This window comes from Telmatherina bonti, assembly GCF_933228915.1.
Source record: "Telmatherina bonti genome assembly, chromosome: 7".
NCBI classification, from domain to species: domain Eukaryota; kingdom Metazoa; phylum Chordata; class Actinopteri; order Atheriniformes; family Telmatherinidae; genus Telmatherina; species Telmatherina bonti.
The window spans coordinates 32,698,572-32,714,869 of NC_136625.1; the positions used below are offsets into that span (position 1 = coordinate 32,698,572).

At 38.6% G+C, this 16,298-nt stretch overlaps 2 protein-coding genes across 2 annotated transcripts; one reads left to right on the forward strand and one right to left on the reverse strand.

Annotated features, from left to right (window-relative positions):
- Positions 1-5,547: 5,547 nt before the first annotated feature.
- mgst3a (microsomal glutathione S-transferase 3a) lies at positions 5,548-7,484 on the forward strand. Its single transcript, XM_079243125.1, has 6 exons — positions 5,548-5,649; positions 5,980-6,097; positions 6,186-6,259; positions 6,374-6,431; positions 6,527-6,599; positions 6,708-7,484. Exons 2-6 carry the CDS (start codon positions 5,981-5,983, stop codon positions 6,845-6,847), a joined length of 462 nt encoding a protein of 153 aa, XP_079099251.1. The 5' UTR covers positions 5,548-5,649; position 5,980; the 3' UTR covers positions 6,848-7,484.
- Positions 7,485-7,667: 183 nt separating this feature from the next.
- LOC306757883 (uncharacterized protein) lies at positions 7,668-15,918 on the reverse strand. The gene is made up of 5 exons (XM_079243056.1): positions 15,791-15,918; positions 13,773-14,003; positions 12,701-12,973; positions 12,452-12,618; positions 7,668-8,816 (listed from the first exon to the last, which is right to left on the reverse strand). Exons 1-5 carry the CDS (start codon positions 15,858-15,860, stop codon positions 8,772-8,774), a joined length of 786 nt encoding a protein of 261 aa, XP_079099182.1. The 5' UTR covers positions 15,861-15,918; the 3' UTR covers positions 7,668-8,771.
- Between the last annotated feature and the right edge of the window lie 380 nt (positions 15,919-16,298).

Consider the following 16,298-nt stretch of genomic DNA (forward strand, 5'->3'; position numbering starts at 1 on the left):
GACAGTACACGTTCAGTGTTTCCCTGTCAGACGCATTAACATCCACCAAATGACGTTTTTCTGTTTACATTGCGAGGTTTTTGTCATTTTTTCAGACTTGTTCTCTCCATGTGGACTCAAGAAATTCCCACAGCTGTTTTACACTGAAGATATTTAACGGCACTACAAGGACACCTAGCGACTGAAACCCGGTACTGCAGCCACGTGGGTTTTCACAAGGAAATGTGATGTTTTCACCTAAGAAAACAATTAAAACCAAAAAGACAAGATTTTTTTTTCAACTGTGACCATTTTACATTAGATATACTGTATTGATTCTGAGTGAACTAAATTAATTAGCCATTCTCTCATTTTAAGACAAGAAAACTGACAGAATCATCATAAATAAGGAGGATAACATGGGTCACTGCTGTGACAAAGCACCTGCATGCCCAAAATCAGCTTTTTCTCACTGAAATGATAATAAATTGAGATTTTTAGATGTGTAACAACTCTATTGTTTATGCAGGGATGTGTTTAAACACCAAGGTAATGGTGTAATTATGACAGCCCTTGTAAAAGTTGGTTTTATTGCCATTGTTGTCATGGAGAGGTGGTGGTGATGAGATGGCGAGACAGGAGGCAGAGTAAATGCTTAGAATGGTCTTTAATTAGCCGAGGAACACAGGGAAAAGCTACAGAAAACAAACTGGCAAATGGGAACTGAAACTAAGAACCAACAGAAACAGAACAAGACACAGGTGTACTGAATAGACTGAAACCTGGGGAACTAATGAACAGTAGGAAAAACAGGAAACAAGACATGAGAGAACTTAAACAATAAAAATGACAAAATAAAACAGGAAACCAGAACTAACAGTACAACACAAACTCCACATCATGACAACTGTCAGTGAAAGACTTCACAACTTTGGAGTTATTCTTTAATGCAATGGTGCAACTTGGAACATAAACTAGTCAAATAAATACAATAAATAATGAAGGCTAAAGATTTTATTTGATAAATGTAGACTATATATTTATTTTTACAATCATCTGGCATCCCCCCTGAAATGATCTTGTGACCACCATAAGGGTCGTGACCCCAGTATGAGAACCACTGCTCTAAGGTAAGGTAACATACACACACACACACACACACACCCATCATAATATATTCTTACTACAGTCACATTTATTCTAAGACCTCCAGCATGTTCCTGTCATGACAGCATGACTGTTGCACACCTTTAGTGTTTGATTTATTCATATTATTATTGTGGTTTTTTTTCAGTCATATTTTATATTAAAATGATACAAAAAAGAGAATGAATAAGAAAAAACTATCAGTAGAAAAGCCCTGATAACACATTTGATCCATAAGGGACTAAATCTTGTTTATGTGTTTCTTTAACAAACAGCTTAAGATTAATATGTTATTTTAGTCACATAAAAGTGGCGCAGCGGTCAGCACCGTGGCCTCACAGCATGAATGTTACTGGTTCGACTTGGGGGAGGTCTGAACGGAGGCCTTTCTGTGTGGAGTTTGCATGCTCTCCCGGTGTATGTGTGTGCTTTTTCCAGGTATTCCACCTTCCTCCCACCATCTAAAGACATGTTAGGTTAATTGGTTACTTTAAATTGTCCCTGGGAGTAAATGTGAATGATTGTCTCTGTGTGTTGGCCCTGTGATGGACTGATGACCTGCCCAGGGTGTATCCTGCCTCTCACCCAGTCATTGCTGGGATAGACTCCAGCTTCCTGCAACCCCGAACTGGACTAACGGTTGAGAAAATACATGAATGAATGCATAAAGTTAGTCATGATTCACAGAACCTGTTTTAGTCAAAACAACCGCTGTCAAACAGGCCAATCTGCTCTGGCTGCTGGTGTGATGCAGGTCTAACCTGACATGACATGTGGCAATGACCAAAATAACTTTATGGTTACATGTTATATCCTCATGGTATGTAGGTCTGATTCACAAATGTCATCAGGAACAGTGGTTTGCAAGCCTCAACATGATATGAAACTCTGGCCTGTCGGGTCCCGTCTCATTTTACCTCGCATCACTTCAGCAGATTATTTGACAACATTCCTCCAGTCCTCTGGATCAGGGCCCCGGTATTATCTGCTGCCATAGAGTCACTTCAAAAGGGCCACGCCATCTTGCACCTGTGCCTGTAATTCCATACCATAATGTCAGTAATAAAATAAAGATTAACTGCAGTGAAAGCCGTCACACAAACAGAGAAGAGTTCAACCAGATGATCGGAAACGGGCATACTATGACTCAGCAACTTTTTTTTATCTTTTTTGTCAAATTAGCCAATCACATGGCAGGAACTCGGAGCAATTACTCATGTAGACTAAGGTGACTAGCTTAAAATGAGCAACAGAAGAAAGAAGAAATGGGTTTTGTGACTTTTATACATTTTTATGAACATGTTACCATGAGATTTGCACAATAATAAATTTAAAAAAAAAAATCAAGTATTTCAAATTAGTAGAAAACTTAACAAAAAAATTATACAAAAAAATTTAAAAAAAAAAACAAATCATAAAATTAAAGGGGATTGAAGGGAAACTAGTGAATCATTAAGCAAATAAAAAGAGATGTCAAAGCAAAATGTGGCACACTGTTCTTTTAAGAATGCCTTTAAACAAAATTTCTTACCTAATTTCTCCAGATGACTCATTCAACAGTTTAATTTGATCCCACCTTGGTACACATCAGCCTCACACCCAGCAGCTACAAGAGTAATGGATAGGCTTAATTAATCCTTTAATGCTCACACTAAGAAAAAAACCCAATGGAAAATGTTTCTTTGCATATTTTTAGTTCCAACAATCATAATAAATATATTTATGACAGTTAACTAAACTTGAAACATTAATGAAATAACATTTTGGTATTTGGTTGTAGGAATGGCTCAAGCAGGGTTAATTCCACAAATCAATCAATGATTTATATTGGTCACTTAAATTTGAGCTCTACCAAAAGGTTTATTTCTTAGAGAGTCTTGTACTGTGTTTTAACACCCTAATTAGCTATATATTATACCAGTTCTCAAACCAGTAAGGATTGTGAATGAACATCATACAACCTATATTAAATAATATATATACATTTTGTCTCTGAGATTTTTATGTAAAACATTTATAACTAATTTTACTAACATATTAACTCAGATTCTGACAACTATATATATCCCCAAGTGTCAATTCCATTTACAGCCATGGGTCTAAGCAACGTACAGGATTTCATCCACATAGTTAGTCAACATCAGTGTGCAGGACTCAAGATCATGAGAGCATCCCACCATAAAGTGTCACAGTTTTACTATCTGACAAAACGACAAGTTCGATGGAACGAAATGAATTTAAAACACTTTTTAAGACATAAAACCTCACAGTAAGCACTGTCACTAGAATTTAAAAGCCTGACAGCAGAAGAAGTAAAAGTATTTGCATATATTTGTGTTCCTGCTGGAAGCGAGATAAAGTAAAGTAAATGTTTATTTATTTAGCACCTTTCAAGATAAAAATCACAAAGTCCTTCACAATAAATCACAAAACAATATAGAGAACATACAAAGAAATTAAATAACAGCCAGTTTAAAAAGATGCGTTTTTAGCTGCTTTTTAAAAGCGATTACTGACTTTGCCGATCTCAGGCTGTCATGGAACTGGATACGACGATGGATTGGTGACTGCTGGGGAGGAATGAGCTGGTTTTAAAGGACGTGGTGGTGATTGTGGACAGGTGTGTTAATTTACATGATCAGGTGCAGCTGTGGCTGGAGAGGGAGGGTGAGGCAGGGCGTGATAGAGAGTGAAGGTGGCGTCAGGAAGGCAGGGTACGACTCAGGCTGGGAGGAAGAGAAGTTCCTTCAAAGACTCAGTCACCTTTGATTTTCAGCAGTGTTTATTTAACAACCAGCAGACCCCGATCCGCAGACCTCAGAGACCTGCTGGGAACATATGGCTGTAAAAAGTCTGATATAACCAGGTGCTTGGTCATGTAGGACTCTACATGTTGAAATCAGAATTTTTTTTAAAGATCGCATCTCCAAGAGTACATCTAGACAAACCTGTCTGTCTTTCAGAACATGATCTGAGTGATGGATAATACTCTGTGCTATTTGGAGCACCCGCCTGTTCCACAGAGATTGCAGACAGGGATCTGCACACCCATGACCTTGACACAAGTTTTCACAATGCTGGACAAGCTGCTTTTGTCCTTCACTGACAACCTGTGATGCCAACACAGAAAAGAAAAGACTCAATAAGAGTGATAAAACACACATAAAATGGATTTAGATACATTAAAAGAATTCTGTTTCCTGCAGAGAGGTAAATACTCTGTTGGCATTTTTTTCACAATAGCCTCAGTATTTTTTATACAATTTTATTTGACATATGTACTTATTTACACATTTAATTGCAACTTACAGATCACAATGGATCTACAAAACCAAAAAAGATTTTAATTGTGGGTATATGGTGATGAAAAATATTTCACATTATGATCAGAGCAACTTTTCAAGATCCATATGTTATATTAGATGCACATATGTGTATATTCCTCATCTGTGTAGTAACCTTGTGGAAGATAGAGAAAAGCAAGATGAAAGCAGGTTGAGTCTAGCGCTTTATTTCTTCCACCAGTTCAAAAAGAACAAGAGAACAATCTTGGCCGCAAAAGCAACAACTTCCCTCTCGAAACCGGAACTCCTTCACAATAATAGCTCCTTGTGAGTGAGACCTAATATTAACCACCACAACCTTGACCACCTAAACTGACTCACCCCAAAATATAAACTGAGGTCAGACCTTTAAGTTTAGCAAGTTTATTTCTATAGCACTTTTCATGCAAAAGCAGCACAAAGTGCTTTACAGAATAAAAAGCAAAACTAAAACAAGGTTAAAAACAAGCCTTTACAGACAAAAACATACAACTCACCCAAAGTCAAACACATCCACTCATGTTTTTACACACACTCACATAGGTAAAACATATGAAACACTCATCCAACACTCTCATGCCCAAGTTTCAATCAATCAATCAAACTTTATTTATGAAGCGCTTTTCCAACATAAAATATGTAACTAAAAGCGCTTTACAGTTTAAAATCAGACATTAAGGAAACACACAGACAGACACATTATATAAAGTTATATATAAAGTATATAAAGTTAATCAACTTTTTTTTTCTGCATACCCCTAGAATGTTTAACAAGTACCTCCAGGGGTACTTATACCCCCATTTGAGAAACACTGGCTCAGTAAATGTTCTATTTATACCCAATCCCGACACCCTCACTCGTCTACACTTCATTTTAATGTAAATTCTTCTAGAAGAGTGTTGCCTAAAGGAAAGAAATAAAAGATTTAAACAATGTACCATGACAGAAGGAAATACGAAGACTCTACAGTGTATTTAATATAAAGGAAGAGGAGAAAGGTGGATAATGGTGCCATTTTAGTGATAAAAGCGTGAAAAATCAAAAGAATATGACGTTTCAAGCGTCGACAGTCACGCCCTTGCGTGTGTTAACATTACGTAATGACGCACGCACGGAAAATCGTTGAGAAGGAAACTTCATTGCTGCATCTGCCGCTACGTCTGAGGGTCAGAGCTGTGAACCTAACCTACACCTTTTCAGGTAATGTCTTAAAATGTGGTTACTTCTGCGGTTTTTCTTTCTAATTCAGGCATAGAAATGCTTCCGCTCCGTTGACCTTCCATTTGCAGGACGTCCTTGTCCTGCGTTTTTCCCCCCTTCCTTTGGTTTTCCGCTCTTCGCTTTAAAACTTATATGTTGGCTGGAGACCTGTCAGCTTGTTTCTTTTACATTTTGCAACACAAATAACAGCAGTAGCGCGGGTTTGGGGACCTAGCTTGCAGGTTACGAGATAAACCTGCACTGAAACAGAAAAAAAAAGAAGATAGAGCAACCATAACTTATTGACTATTCCTCTGCCGGGTTTTGCAGGATGGTCGTGCTTTCTAAGGAGTATGGATATGTGGTGCTGACTGGCTTTGCCAGTATGATTATGGTCGGACACCTGGCTATGAAAGTAGGGAAAGCCCGGAGAAAGTACAATGTAAAGGTGAGCGGGATTGTAGTCTGCTTTAAACTGCCCTTTTGAATTTTAAGACCAATATATGTATGTAAATAATCTCCTTCTTGCTGTGCAGTACCCCCAGATGTACAGTGACGACCCAGAAACTGGGCACATCTTCAACTGCATCCAGCGTGCACACCAGAACACGTATGTATAACCTGCAGAGTAAAGAAAGAAACACACTGTTGCTCCAAGATAGCATGCATTGATAAGAAAGTGAATGCAGGTGAAGGTTAACACACTTTTGTCACCTTTCACCAGGCTGGAGGTGTACCCAGCCTTTCTGTTCTGCCTTGCTGTTGGTGGTGTGCATTGCCCTGTGAGTTTTATATTGCGTGCTACACAAGATGCTTCCAAGTTAAAATACAACACATGGTTTAAGCAAATCTGAGTGATTTCTTGTGTTTATTGCAGCGTCTAGTCAGCGGGCTTGGAGCTGTGTGGATTGTTAGCAGAGAGGTGTACGCACACGGCTACTCTACAGGAGGTAAGATGGCATAAGACAGAACTATTTTTATATGCTTTTATTAGCTACTGTGTGAAAACCCAGTGCTAAAGTTCCTTGTTTAAAATCCTTGCTGTCCATCTTCATTAGATCCTAAAAAAAGAATGAGAGGTGCATTTGGGAATCTGGCTTTGCTGGGGATGATGATAACCACTTTCAACTTTGGTCGTCACCTTTTGGGCTGGACTGGACCGCGAATGAGGCCCTTCCGTGATATACCTGCCCAGTAATGAGGATGAAGACTTTAGCCTGGGGCTTGCTCAATCATTATAATAATCAAACCATTGATAACATTGTGTAAACTGCACTCCTTGTAGTCTGTGCTAATCTCTGACCTGTGCAGCGGGTTAAGTGTCACAGGTGATCTCACCAGTTCTACATACAAAGGAATGGATGTATTTAGATTACTGTATGTGGTACATGCACAGGCTGGCGGAGAGTTTTAACATGCAGGAGAGTTTTAACTGCACCTTGAACTGAAAGTTGTAGTCATTTTGCTGCATGGGGTCTTTATTGTCATGTTGCTTAACGTAACAAAATCGACTCTTTTGTGGCAAAAATGGTCCAGTAATTTTTGCATTTAATATTTTGTACTTAAATGAATAATGAAACATGTGATGTCATGTAAAACCTTTTCAAATGAAAGATAAACCTTGATAATTTACATTTTCACTCCTTTTTTTTTTTTCTTTATAAATCAAATCCAGATATCATTTACTATTAACGTGTGGTGTAGGTTATCTTTGGCCTTATCAGTGTCTAATGGCGGCTGGTTGAGTATTAGGTTGCATCACCAAAAGGGTGTGTATGATTGTAAAGGGAGTGGTTTCCTTTATTTACATCAAGTCACAGTTCAGAGGCCATCTGTCTTGTCCAGGGAGGTGTGTTAACTCTGCCAACATGCTTGTCTGAACACTCCCATAAATAAATCCTGCATGACAAAAGGGTTTTGCACAGGTCACAATGACGGAGTATTGCACAAGAGCTCACCTTCACAGCACAAACCACATAGGATTTTATGTCTTTTTCTCTTTTATTACTAAAGGAGCAAGCAATCCTTACATTCTTACATATTAATGGCATCTTATTAGAAACATGATCACTTAGCAGTAACTTAACACTTAAAACTTGTACAATAGTTGCAGCAAACTTGCATGAATACTCCACCTACGACAGAACAATAACAAGCTGTAAAGCTCCTCACCTACTGCTTCTCACCTTCAGTCAACACCGTGTGATCATATTTAATACATTTTATAGCATTTTAAACAGTTCATAGCTTTACAATTTTTACTCTGTTAGATTTAGCAAAGTGTCGTCTTGGTGAACATTGTTAAATTTAACATTCAGTATGAAAAACAACCAGATTGAAGACTTAACAGTCCTCAAACTACGATCCCTAGTTTGATTAGAACTCGTGTAACTCCATTTACAACTTGGGGCGACTTTGTTGGATCATTCAACTTTCTTTTGTAAAGAACTTGCCTGTTTATGCAAAGCTATGGCTTCTTTTTCATCCTTTAGTATTTTCTGTGGACTTTCTGTAAGATGCAGCATTAAGGCAGCAGTTTGCTTTGAAAGTGCACTTCACTAAAAGTTGGTCGCCTAAAGGATCATAAGAAATAATCCTTAAATATTTGGGGTATGTTGGAAACTTTCACACGTGTCTCAAAGCACTTTACCCGGTCCGTGTATGTCCGTTGTGCTCTGTGCTCCATAACTTGAGGTTCTCAGAAGTAATTCATGGAGAACTTATATGCTACCTCACATGCCCTCTAGGGGGCAGTGTGGCCATTTGTGCCATTTTAAAGTGCAGTGCATACATAAAGAGAAGCTTTTAGTTTGTATCAGGCAATGAAGAAAACTTGAAGTTTCTCCCTGACTGAGGATCTCCAGAGCTTTAAAGGGAATGTGGAAGAATGCTGAAGTGAGTCTAAAACCTCTTATTTAAGAGAGATGCGTTCTGAGAATCCTTGTGAAACGTTTTCATCACTGACTCTAAACCTTTAATCACAACAGGGAATTCATTAGAAGAGACGCAGATGTTTCCAGGCAGTGGTTCTCCTCACGTCCAAATGGGTTGTTGTTCAGCGTCTGATCTGCGAATGTGCTCTGAGCCATTTGTGGAAGCGGCTGATGGGACAGGAGCCTTCCTCAGTAGGTGTACCTGGAGAGCGGCGTGTCCTCCATCAGATCATCCTGCAGAAAATGACGTCATAAGTTCTGCTATAATGTTTACTTTAAAGTGAATCAGCAGCCTTCACAGATGGGCGTTACCACTGATTTTTTTTTTATGATTTAATAAGTAAAATTACAATACCAATCAATTGTACAAAAACAGCCCACATTAAAGACAAGAAAAGGAATAATTGCATATGCGGACTGTTTAATGTCGAGAGCTGCGTGACTCAAACAGAAAAATACATAAACAAATAAATGCTGCAGTGATTATATACAGTATGTGTGCATTTCTATGCTTTTATAAATATTTTAAGATATTCAATTAACCATTGTTCAAACTCAATAAGACTCTTGTTATTATCTGTCTTACTGAATACTTCAAAGACACAGAGTCTACATAACAAGCAGACAACATCACTGCATGTTGAAATAATGTGAGCTGCTGTCAGGGACATATATATTACTATAGTACTGCACTTTTTTTTTTTTTTTTTTAAAACCAAATGAGATGTCTTCGTTTTTAGAACGAGGGGGCAGAGGTGGCAATTTCCAGTCAAGAAAGTAAAGGTCCTGTCCGGCAGCTGTTCCGACCAGTCACCAAACTAGCTGAATTTCATGAGCAGAGTTTATTTGCCAGGTAAACAAGCCTGTTAGTGAAAACACCTGTTCTAAATGTACAGGTAGATCCAAAAACATGGAACGACTTTTACTTTCTGGACCAGGAATTGCCACCGCTGCGTCTTGCAGACACAGTCCAGACGACCTGATGGCAGCTGGGAAAATTCATATTCTTTGAAGAAAACTTCAGACTTACCTTATAAACAAAGCTTTTAATTGAATATTCATAAATGGGTGTTTTATTTATATATTTATTACTCTCCAAATCTCTAATGTTAAATCTGCTTTTATTAATAATTTGTGATGTATTTTACCAATTTATTTAGTAAAGATGTTTATCTTTTTTTCCATATTTTAAACAACTTGTTTTAATATTTAACTTATATGATTAGATTGAGGAGATAGACTCAAACTTTCCCACGAGCCTTGATTGGAACAAGCAGTAATGCTCAATAAATGGGATTATATCATTATTTTCCATTTCAATTTTCCAGTTTTATTATTTTATTTTACTTATTTATTTTTCTATTTTTTTTATTGTTCTTTTTTCAGTCTGTAATCTATTATTAAATTCCCAGTGTTTTACTTTCCCCAATGCAATTGATGAGAGTTAGGAATTGTATTGAGTACAGGTGTCAAAGTTCAGTCCTAAAGGACCACTTTCCTGCAGGTTTTTGTTGTCTCTATGCTCCGACTGAAATGAATAGATAATTTGACAAGAAGCTGCTGGATCCATTTGATTTGAATTAGATGTGTTGATGGAGAGAAGCAACAAAAACCTGCTGGATACAGGCCCTCGAGGACTGGAGTTTAAATTTGTTTGGGATAAGTGTTCACCAGGAATCATGCCCGTCCCTAGTTAGGCCTTCACACAAAACACGGACAACAGTAATTTTACAAAATACATTATAATGCCAAAAAAGGGGTAAAAATAAAATAAAACACTTCCTATCACACTATCAAACTATCAAAAAACATTATCAGTAAAAAAGTCAATATTGTCAATTGATTTAATAAAACATCATAAACATAACAGCAAGGTGTCACATATTTAAAAAAAAAAAAAAGATCAAACAGTAAATCTGTCTCTAGTTGTCAGTGCATACAAACAATCCCACCATTTTACCACCAACAACAATTAGTGTTAAAAGTACAAGTCCTGGTTAACGTACGGTTGGTTTGTGGTCTGGGTGGGGGGACTTGATGAGTTAAGATGGGTTTTTGTCGGTTTTCGTGCAAAGCACTGATTGGTTCATTGACTGATCCTCACATTTCCAAAAGCAATTGCAAAATATACACTGAGCACAGCTTCGAGAGCAGGATAAAGTGTTTTTGGGAGCTCAGTCTTGAGTGGTCTGGAGTTTTTTGTCTTTCAATTCTTCTAAAACTGACATTTTTATCCTTGTAAAGTTGCCTGTCAGATTTTTTAAACCGAGTTACAAGACATACAAGCACAATTTAGTCACCGGTAAACTTACAGTTTCAGAAAAGCAGAGTTATGTGATGGTATACCAACAGGTTGGTGTGAATCAAGACTATGTGGAAGTGTGACTCTACAGATAATGTGCATGAGCTTTTATTGCAGTCCTCCACCAGCAGAATGATGCAGAGCCCTCAAGCTGACAGTATGAGCTGACAATATGAGCTAACCCAATGCTAATTAGCTGAAAGTTATCTCAAACTGGGAGGGGTCCACTCAAACCGGTAACACACTGATTTAATTAACGAGATAAAGTTTCAGAAAAGATACAGAATCACAAATGAAGAGCTCAGAGAACAGCAATAATTATATAACACTTTTTTTTCACTCCAACTCAAAACAGTGTTTCCTATAGCAGAGCCAAGGTAACGCACTCTTCATATTTCCTTATCATTTCTGCCATGAAATTGCAGCTAAACTGTGAAACAATGGGGACATATCTCTAAGGGCTCCAACCCCAACTGATGGCATGAGAAACTAAAGCAACTAATATAAGTTACCCAGTTACTCAGCCTGCTTTGCAAGCTATACTATCAAGACGTCATAGCTGCTAGCATAGCTAGGTTTATTAGCTAGCTGGGGCGGCCTCTGTTAGCAGCTAGCAGGCATAACCTTTTTATCTAATGTTTAATCTTTATCTAATCTTTTTATATGCAGTGTATGGTCAACTGTGCATAGCAGCTGCTGCTTCTAAGTTAGCTACCCTAGCTCCTAGCATAGACTATTAAAAATAAGTCTACAGCTGCTAACAGCTGTGACGGTTAGATAGTAAGCAGTTTATTTCAATATCATTTAAATCGATAGATATTTCTGTTGTAAACACATCCTGATATTTTTACGTCCATACAAACACATCATGTAGTTTCCCTTTCTTTATATTTTACAGTTGTTAGTAAAGTCAGAACATACAGAGAAGACCAGTGTCGACTAGTTGTGAGTGCTCAGGGCCACCAAATTCCCTAGATTCCCATTTACCATAATGCAAAAAAAGAAGAGATGGAGAATCACACTCCCAAGCCATTTTAACGCATCTATTTTGTATGTATATGTGTATGTAACGTTTTGAGTAACACAGATCAGTTTTCAAGGGATTAATAACTGCTGGAAATGAACTACATCATCTCCAACAGTAAGAGACATTTTACCCAAACGTCTGGATGCCACCGTGCTTTGATATTAGCAAGCCTGATTGGGAGTATTTTATTCTTTGACACAAAGATACAACATAGGACTTCTTTTCTGTTCAGAGTTAATATTTCAACACTTAAATTCACAACTGATTTTCTTGTTACCAACAATTAGGGATGAAATTTTGTATATTTGAGAGTTCCTAAGGGGTCCAGCAGTTTTACTGTCGTAAATTTAAAGCACTTCAGGCAGGATTTTCTCCATTGTGTTGGTCTTCAAATGTGAGTGATGCTCCAAAAATGCTGCAGAATCCTACATTTTTTGCAGTACAGCTGGACTTTAGACTGTTATATTGAGTACTTCTCTCTTGATAAAAGCTTCCACTTTACCCAGTTAGACAACTATAATGTAGATTTCTGTATCTTACCATGGGAAGATCCTGCAGACGATGAAACTCAGGGTGGTTTGTCCGCTGGCGGAACTTGAGAAAGAGAACGATGAAGACAATAGCAGTGGTGACAATGAACACTGAGAGCAGACCAGCCAGCAGGGGGTCTAAAGGGGAGCTTGAGTGGTGGTGGGACCCTTCAAGGTCTAGATTTATAAAAGGAAATTATTAAATTTAAAAGTAAAATGACAGAAATCAGTACTTTCTTTTTCTATCTGATCAACTTACCTTCGTCTCCGACTTTCAGTTGAGAGGGAACCTCCTCATGCGTCGGTGCTGCAGGCACCTGATCTGACGACGAGGTTGCAGGCGGTGATTCAGACCGTGGCGTTGTGGTGAAGGTGGAGACCGTGGAGCTTGCATTGTGCACAGTGTGGAGTGACTGTGATGAAAAGGTGGCGGTGGAATTGCTGTTCGGGAGGCCTCTGCCTTCAGTAGCTGATGTCTGATGAGGGATGGTGTTCAGAAGAGTCGGCGTGGATGAAAGCCGGTCTGCAGCAGCTGAAAGTGTGGGCATGTAAGTGCAGAGCTGTGTCAATTCAAAATGTGCAGACAATATCTTCAAAGGAAATGAGCTTTAGCCTGAGCAGCCAGGGGTAGCTCTAGAATGCTCTGCTCGGGAAAATCAATCACTCCCACTGACATAAAAGCTGCTGTCCAGAGTCAAGAAACCCTTTAAAAAGCAGATGTGATCATGTGGTTCACAGACAGCGTTTTCAGGCACAAACAGTGACTCATTTAATTTTCCTAAACCTCCTTGAGCTTTCAGCTGCATCACAGAAATGCTTTCTGAGCTATGAAGTGAATATCTGGAGAATCCCTCCCCTACATTTAGTAAAATAACCTAAATCAGAGAAACATTTTCTGTATTTTAAAGTGAGAAACAGCTTTAGCCAAACAACAGCCTCCGTATTGTTCTGCAGGGGCAGGAAATGACGGCTGCGGCCAAACTGCCTCATCTCTCTGCACCTAAAAGAGGCAGCTGGCATCAGCTGAGGAGTTTATATTTATCTGATCTGTAAAAGGGGGAAGTCTAGAAGGAGGTCACGTTCTCGGGCTTGGACCAGTCATGTGGGGGTCAGGGGAGGACTGTGTTCCTGGAACTTTGCTGGCGGTGAAAGTCAGTCTGAGAAGATGTTCTCTGTTTGCAAACAAGCAGCGTTTATTGTGAGTCGTGTGATAATCTGATTCCAGTCTGAAGAAAGTGAACTGAAAAATGACAGATGAGCAGAAACAGAAAAAGACAAGTTGTTCTTGATGATAAGAGCTCTTTAAAAGAGAAGTGTATATGTGTGAATACCTGAGAGAGATGCAGCTGTACTGATGAGTGTGTGCTGAGATGTGGCTTCTGCAGAGCTTGAGGTGAACAAATGAGTCGTGGGTTCAGCTGAGGTTTCATCCCCGCCTGCAGGACTTCCTCCCCTCTGTGGCAGATCATTTCCAGGATCCTCCATCAGGTCAGGAGATGCTGATGTTCCAGCTTTGTTCAGATATGTGTCTGTGAAGGCAGGAGGAGTAGCACGACTCTGACCTTGTAGATACAAACAAAAAAGATCATTTAAGAGAATCTTGTGGTTCAATTCTCAACTTTGAACCCTTTCATGCATAGTGGCCATATAGTGAACACCAATTTACATGCTTTTTTCTTGCATATGCATGAATGAGGATGGTATTTTTGTAAATAAACCACTTCAGTGGATGTTAGTGAGTCAATCAATACGTTTCCACTCACCGGAGAATAAATAAATATATGATATAATTGAACATAATCTAATTATGCAAGTTTACCTTTGCAATGAGTAGGAAAAGAAAATGATACAACTATATCTTATACAAGATTTACATGATATTATCATGATTATATATCATTTTATTTTTTATAGAACACATTAGAATTACTTATGATAAATTCTAAATATCACTAATAAATAAAAAAAAAAAAATCATTGCATGTCTGTAGAGGTAAAATCCTGTATTAAAAAAATTTAGCTTTTTTTTTTATTAATTCATGAATTGTTAAACATTTTCATCAGTTACTGTGCTGAACATTTTTGTAAGAAACAATACAATAAAAAGTTATGAGGTTTAAAAAATTACTGCTGATTTTCAGTCCAGTTTTTGTGTCATTTGTCAAAACTCAGCAATTTTTACCCTTTTTCCTTTAATATCTCAATTACAAGCAGCTTTCATGGAGACCATGAAGCTTCAGTAAACAGTAGATGAATGAACTGAAGGTCCAGATGCATCTTACTTTTATTTCTTACAGACATCACTGTCAAATCCTAATAATCTGCTGTATTTTCTAATTTTAGTCCTGCACTCCTTCATCAGACCCCTGAGTGTCCAGTTTGCTCATTTTTAAGGCCACCTTGCTGACACTTTTTGGCCAGTCATTGTTTGATAATTAACTTCTTGGTTATCTATTATATTTTTCTTTGATATGATAGATAAGTGGGAATAAAATGTATGCATTTGAGTGAAAATGATAAAGTGGCTGAAGATGCCATTTGGATTTAGTTCTTTGCTGACTCATCCATCGAGTGCAGATGCTTTATGTATGCTTGAAGGGTTCAAAACTCAGGTGGATTAACTGAGAAATAAAACCTTGGACTGGAAATAGGTAAGGAAAAAAAAGCCCCACAAAGCCTGGAGAACTCTTCTCAAAACATTACAACAACACCTGACTGCTTTTGCAGAGTCCTGCAGATTAAAAAGTGAATTCAAACAAATAGTTTTGACGACAAACAGTCCGTGATGGCTGCTGCCCATGACTCACTGAATCAGCAGTTCCTTTGGCAATTGTTCTGTTATGCAACTATGTGGACAGAATATTTAACAATAAGGGGAATAGCCTGCATGTCTGCACCGATTAGAATGAAAAAAAGCCTTAGAAACATATGCGAGAATAACCATAGATTGAGTCGAAAAATATCAAACTAAATCTGAAAACATAGCAGCAGATTATTAACTATGATTATTATCTGTCTCTAAGATTCAGTTTAATCTGGTCCAACGTGGCAGTGAGATGCAACGAGGTGTGTAAATGAGCTATAAAAGTTGCAGGAAGACAGACATCACATATAGGCCCTATCCATGTTCAGAAGAAACTGTTGATCTGCAGGATGAGAGAAGATGTGAATTATCTTTCCACGTCCTGCTGAAGTGTTTAATAAACACACAAAAAGTACATCAAGAAACTTATCAAGCAGCCTGCAGCTCTCTGAATGTTCAATAAAAGCTGTAGCATCATTTGCCGAGTCGACGAGTCCAAGTCACGCCACAGACACCTTCACACACATACACACACCAGGGGTTTACCTCTTGTCTGCGATGAGCCGGTGTTAAGCACCACCAAGACGCAAAACGCCAAATGAATTTCAGGTTTCATCTCGTCTGCAGCAGGTTTCTTCCTCTGAGGGTCTGACTGAGTCCGCAGCAGCTCTCTTCTCTCCCTCTGATGTTGTTTCCGTTACGTGATTTGACAGGGCACATCATCAGAGCTAAAAATATCCTGAGGGAGTCGGGCAGAAGAGAAGCAGGGGTGGGGCCGCGCGCACGGCGCGGCGTGGTGGGAGCATAAAAAAGAAAAACAGATCCACACGCGCGCGCGTTTCTTTCTCTTTTCTCTCTTTGTTTTTGCTTTAAGCTGTGTGTACACTGAGATTACCACAAATAAGTGAGCAGAGTTCACAGATCTTTGCTTTCCCAGTTGAAATTATTTGTCTAAATGCATCCGTTTCTAGTCGCTGTTGCTCCAATCAGACGCCAGTGCGTCAGCGGCGCAGCCGTGTACGTCAGGAGCGCCTGGTGCGCGCGCTGTGGCGTT

Excerpts from the sequence above, each read along its gene's own strand:
- mgst3a (XM_079243125.1), top strand. The coding sequence starts at position 5,981 with ATGGTCGTGCTTTCTAAGGAGTATGGATATGTGGTGCTGACTGGCTTT. Across the intron at positions 6,098-6,185 it reads GGAGAAAGTACAATGTAAAG|TACCCCCAGATGTACAGTGA; the intron begins GTGAGCGGGATT and ends CTTGCTGTGCAG. Across the intron at positions 6,600-6,707 it reads ACACGGCTACTCTACAGGAG|ATCCTAAAAAAAGAATGAGA; the intron begins GTAAGATGGCAT and ends CATCTTCATTAG.
- LOC306757883 (XM_079243056.1), bottom strand. The coding sequence starts at position 15,860 with ATGAAACCTGAAATTCATTTGGCGTTTTGCGTCTTGGTGGTGCTTAAC. Across the intron at positions 12,619-12,700 it reads ACTGAAAGTCGGAGACGAAG|ACCTTGAAGGGTCCCACCAC; the intron begins GTAAGTTGATCA and ends TTATAAATCTAG. Across the intron at positions 8,817-12,451 it reads GTCTGCAGGATCTTCCCATG|GATGATCTGATGGAGGACAC; the intron begins GTAAGATACAGA and ends CATTTTCTGCAG.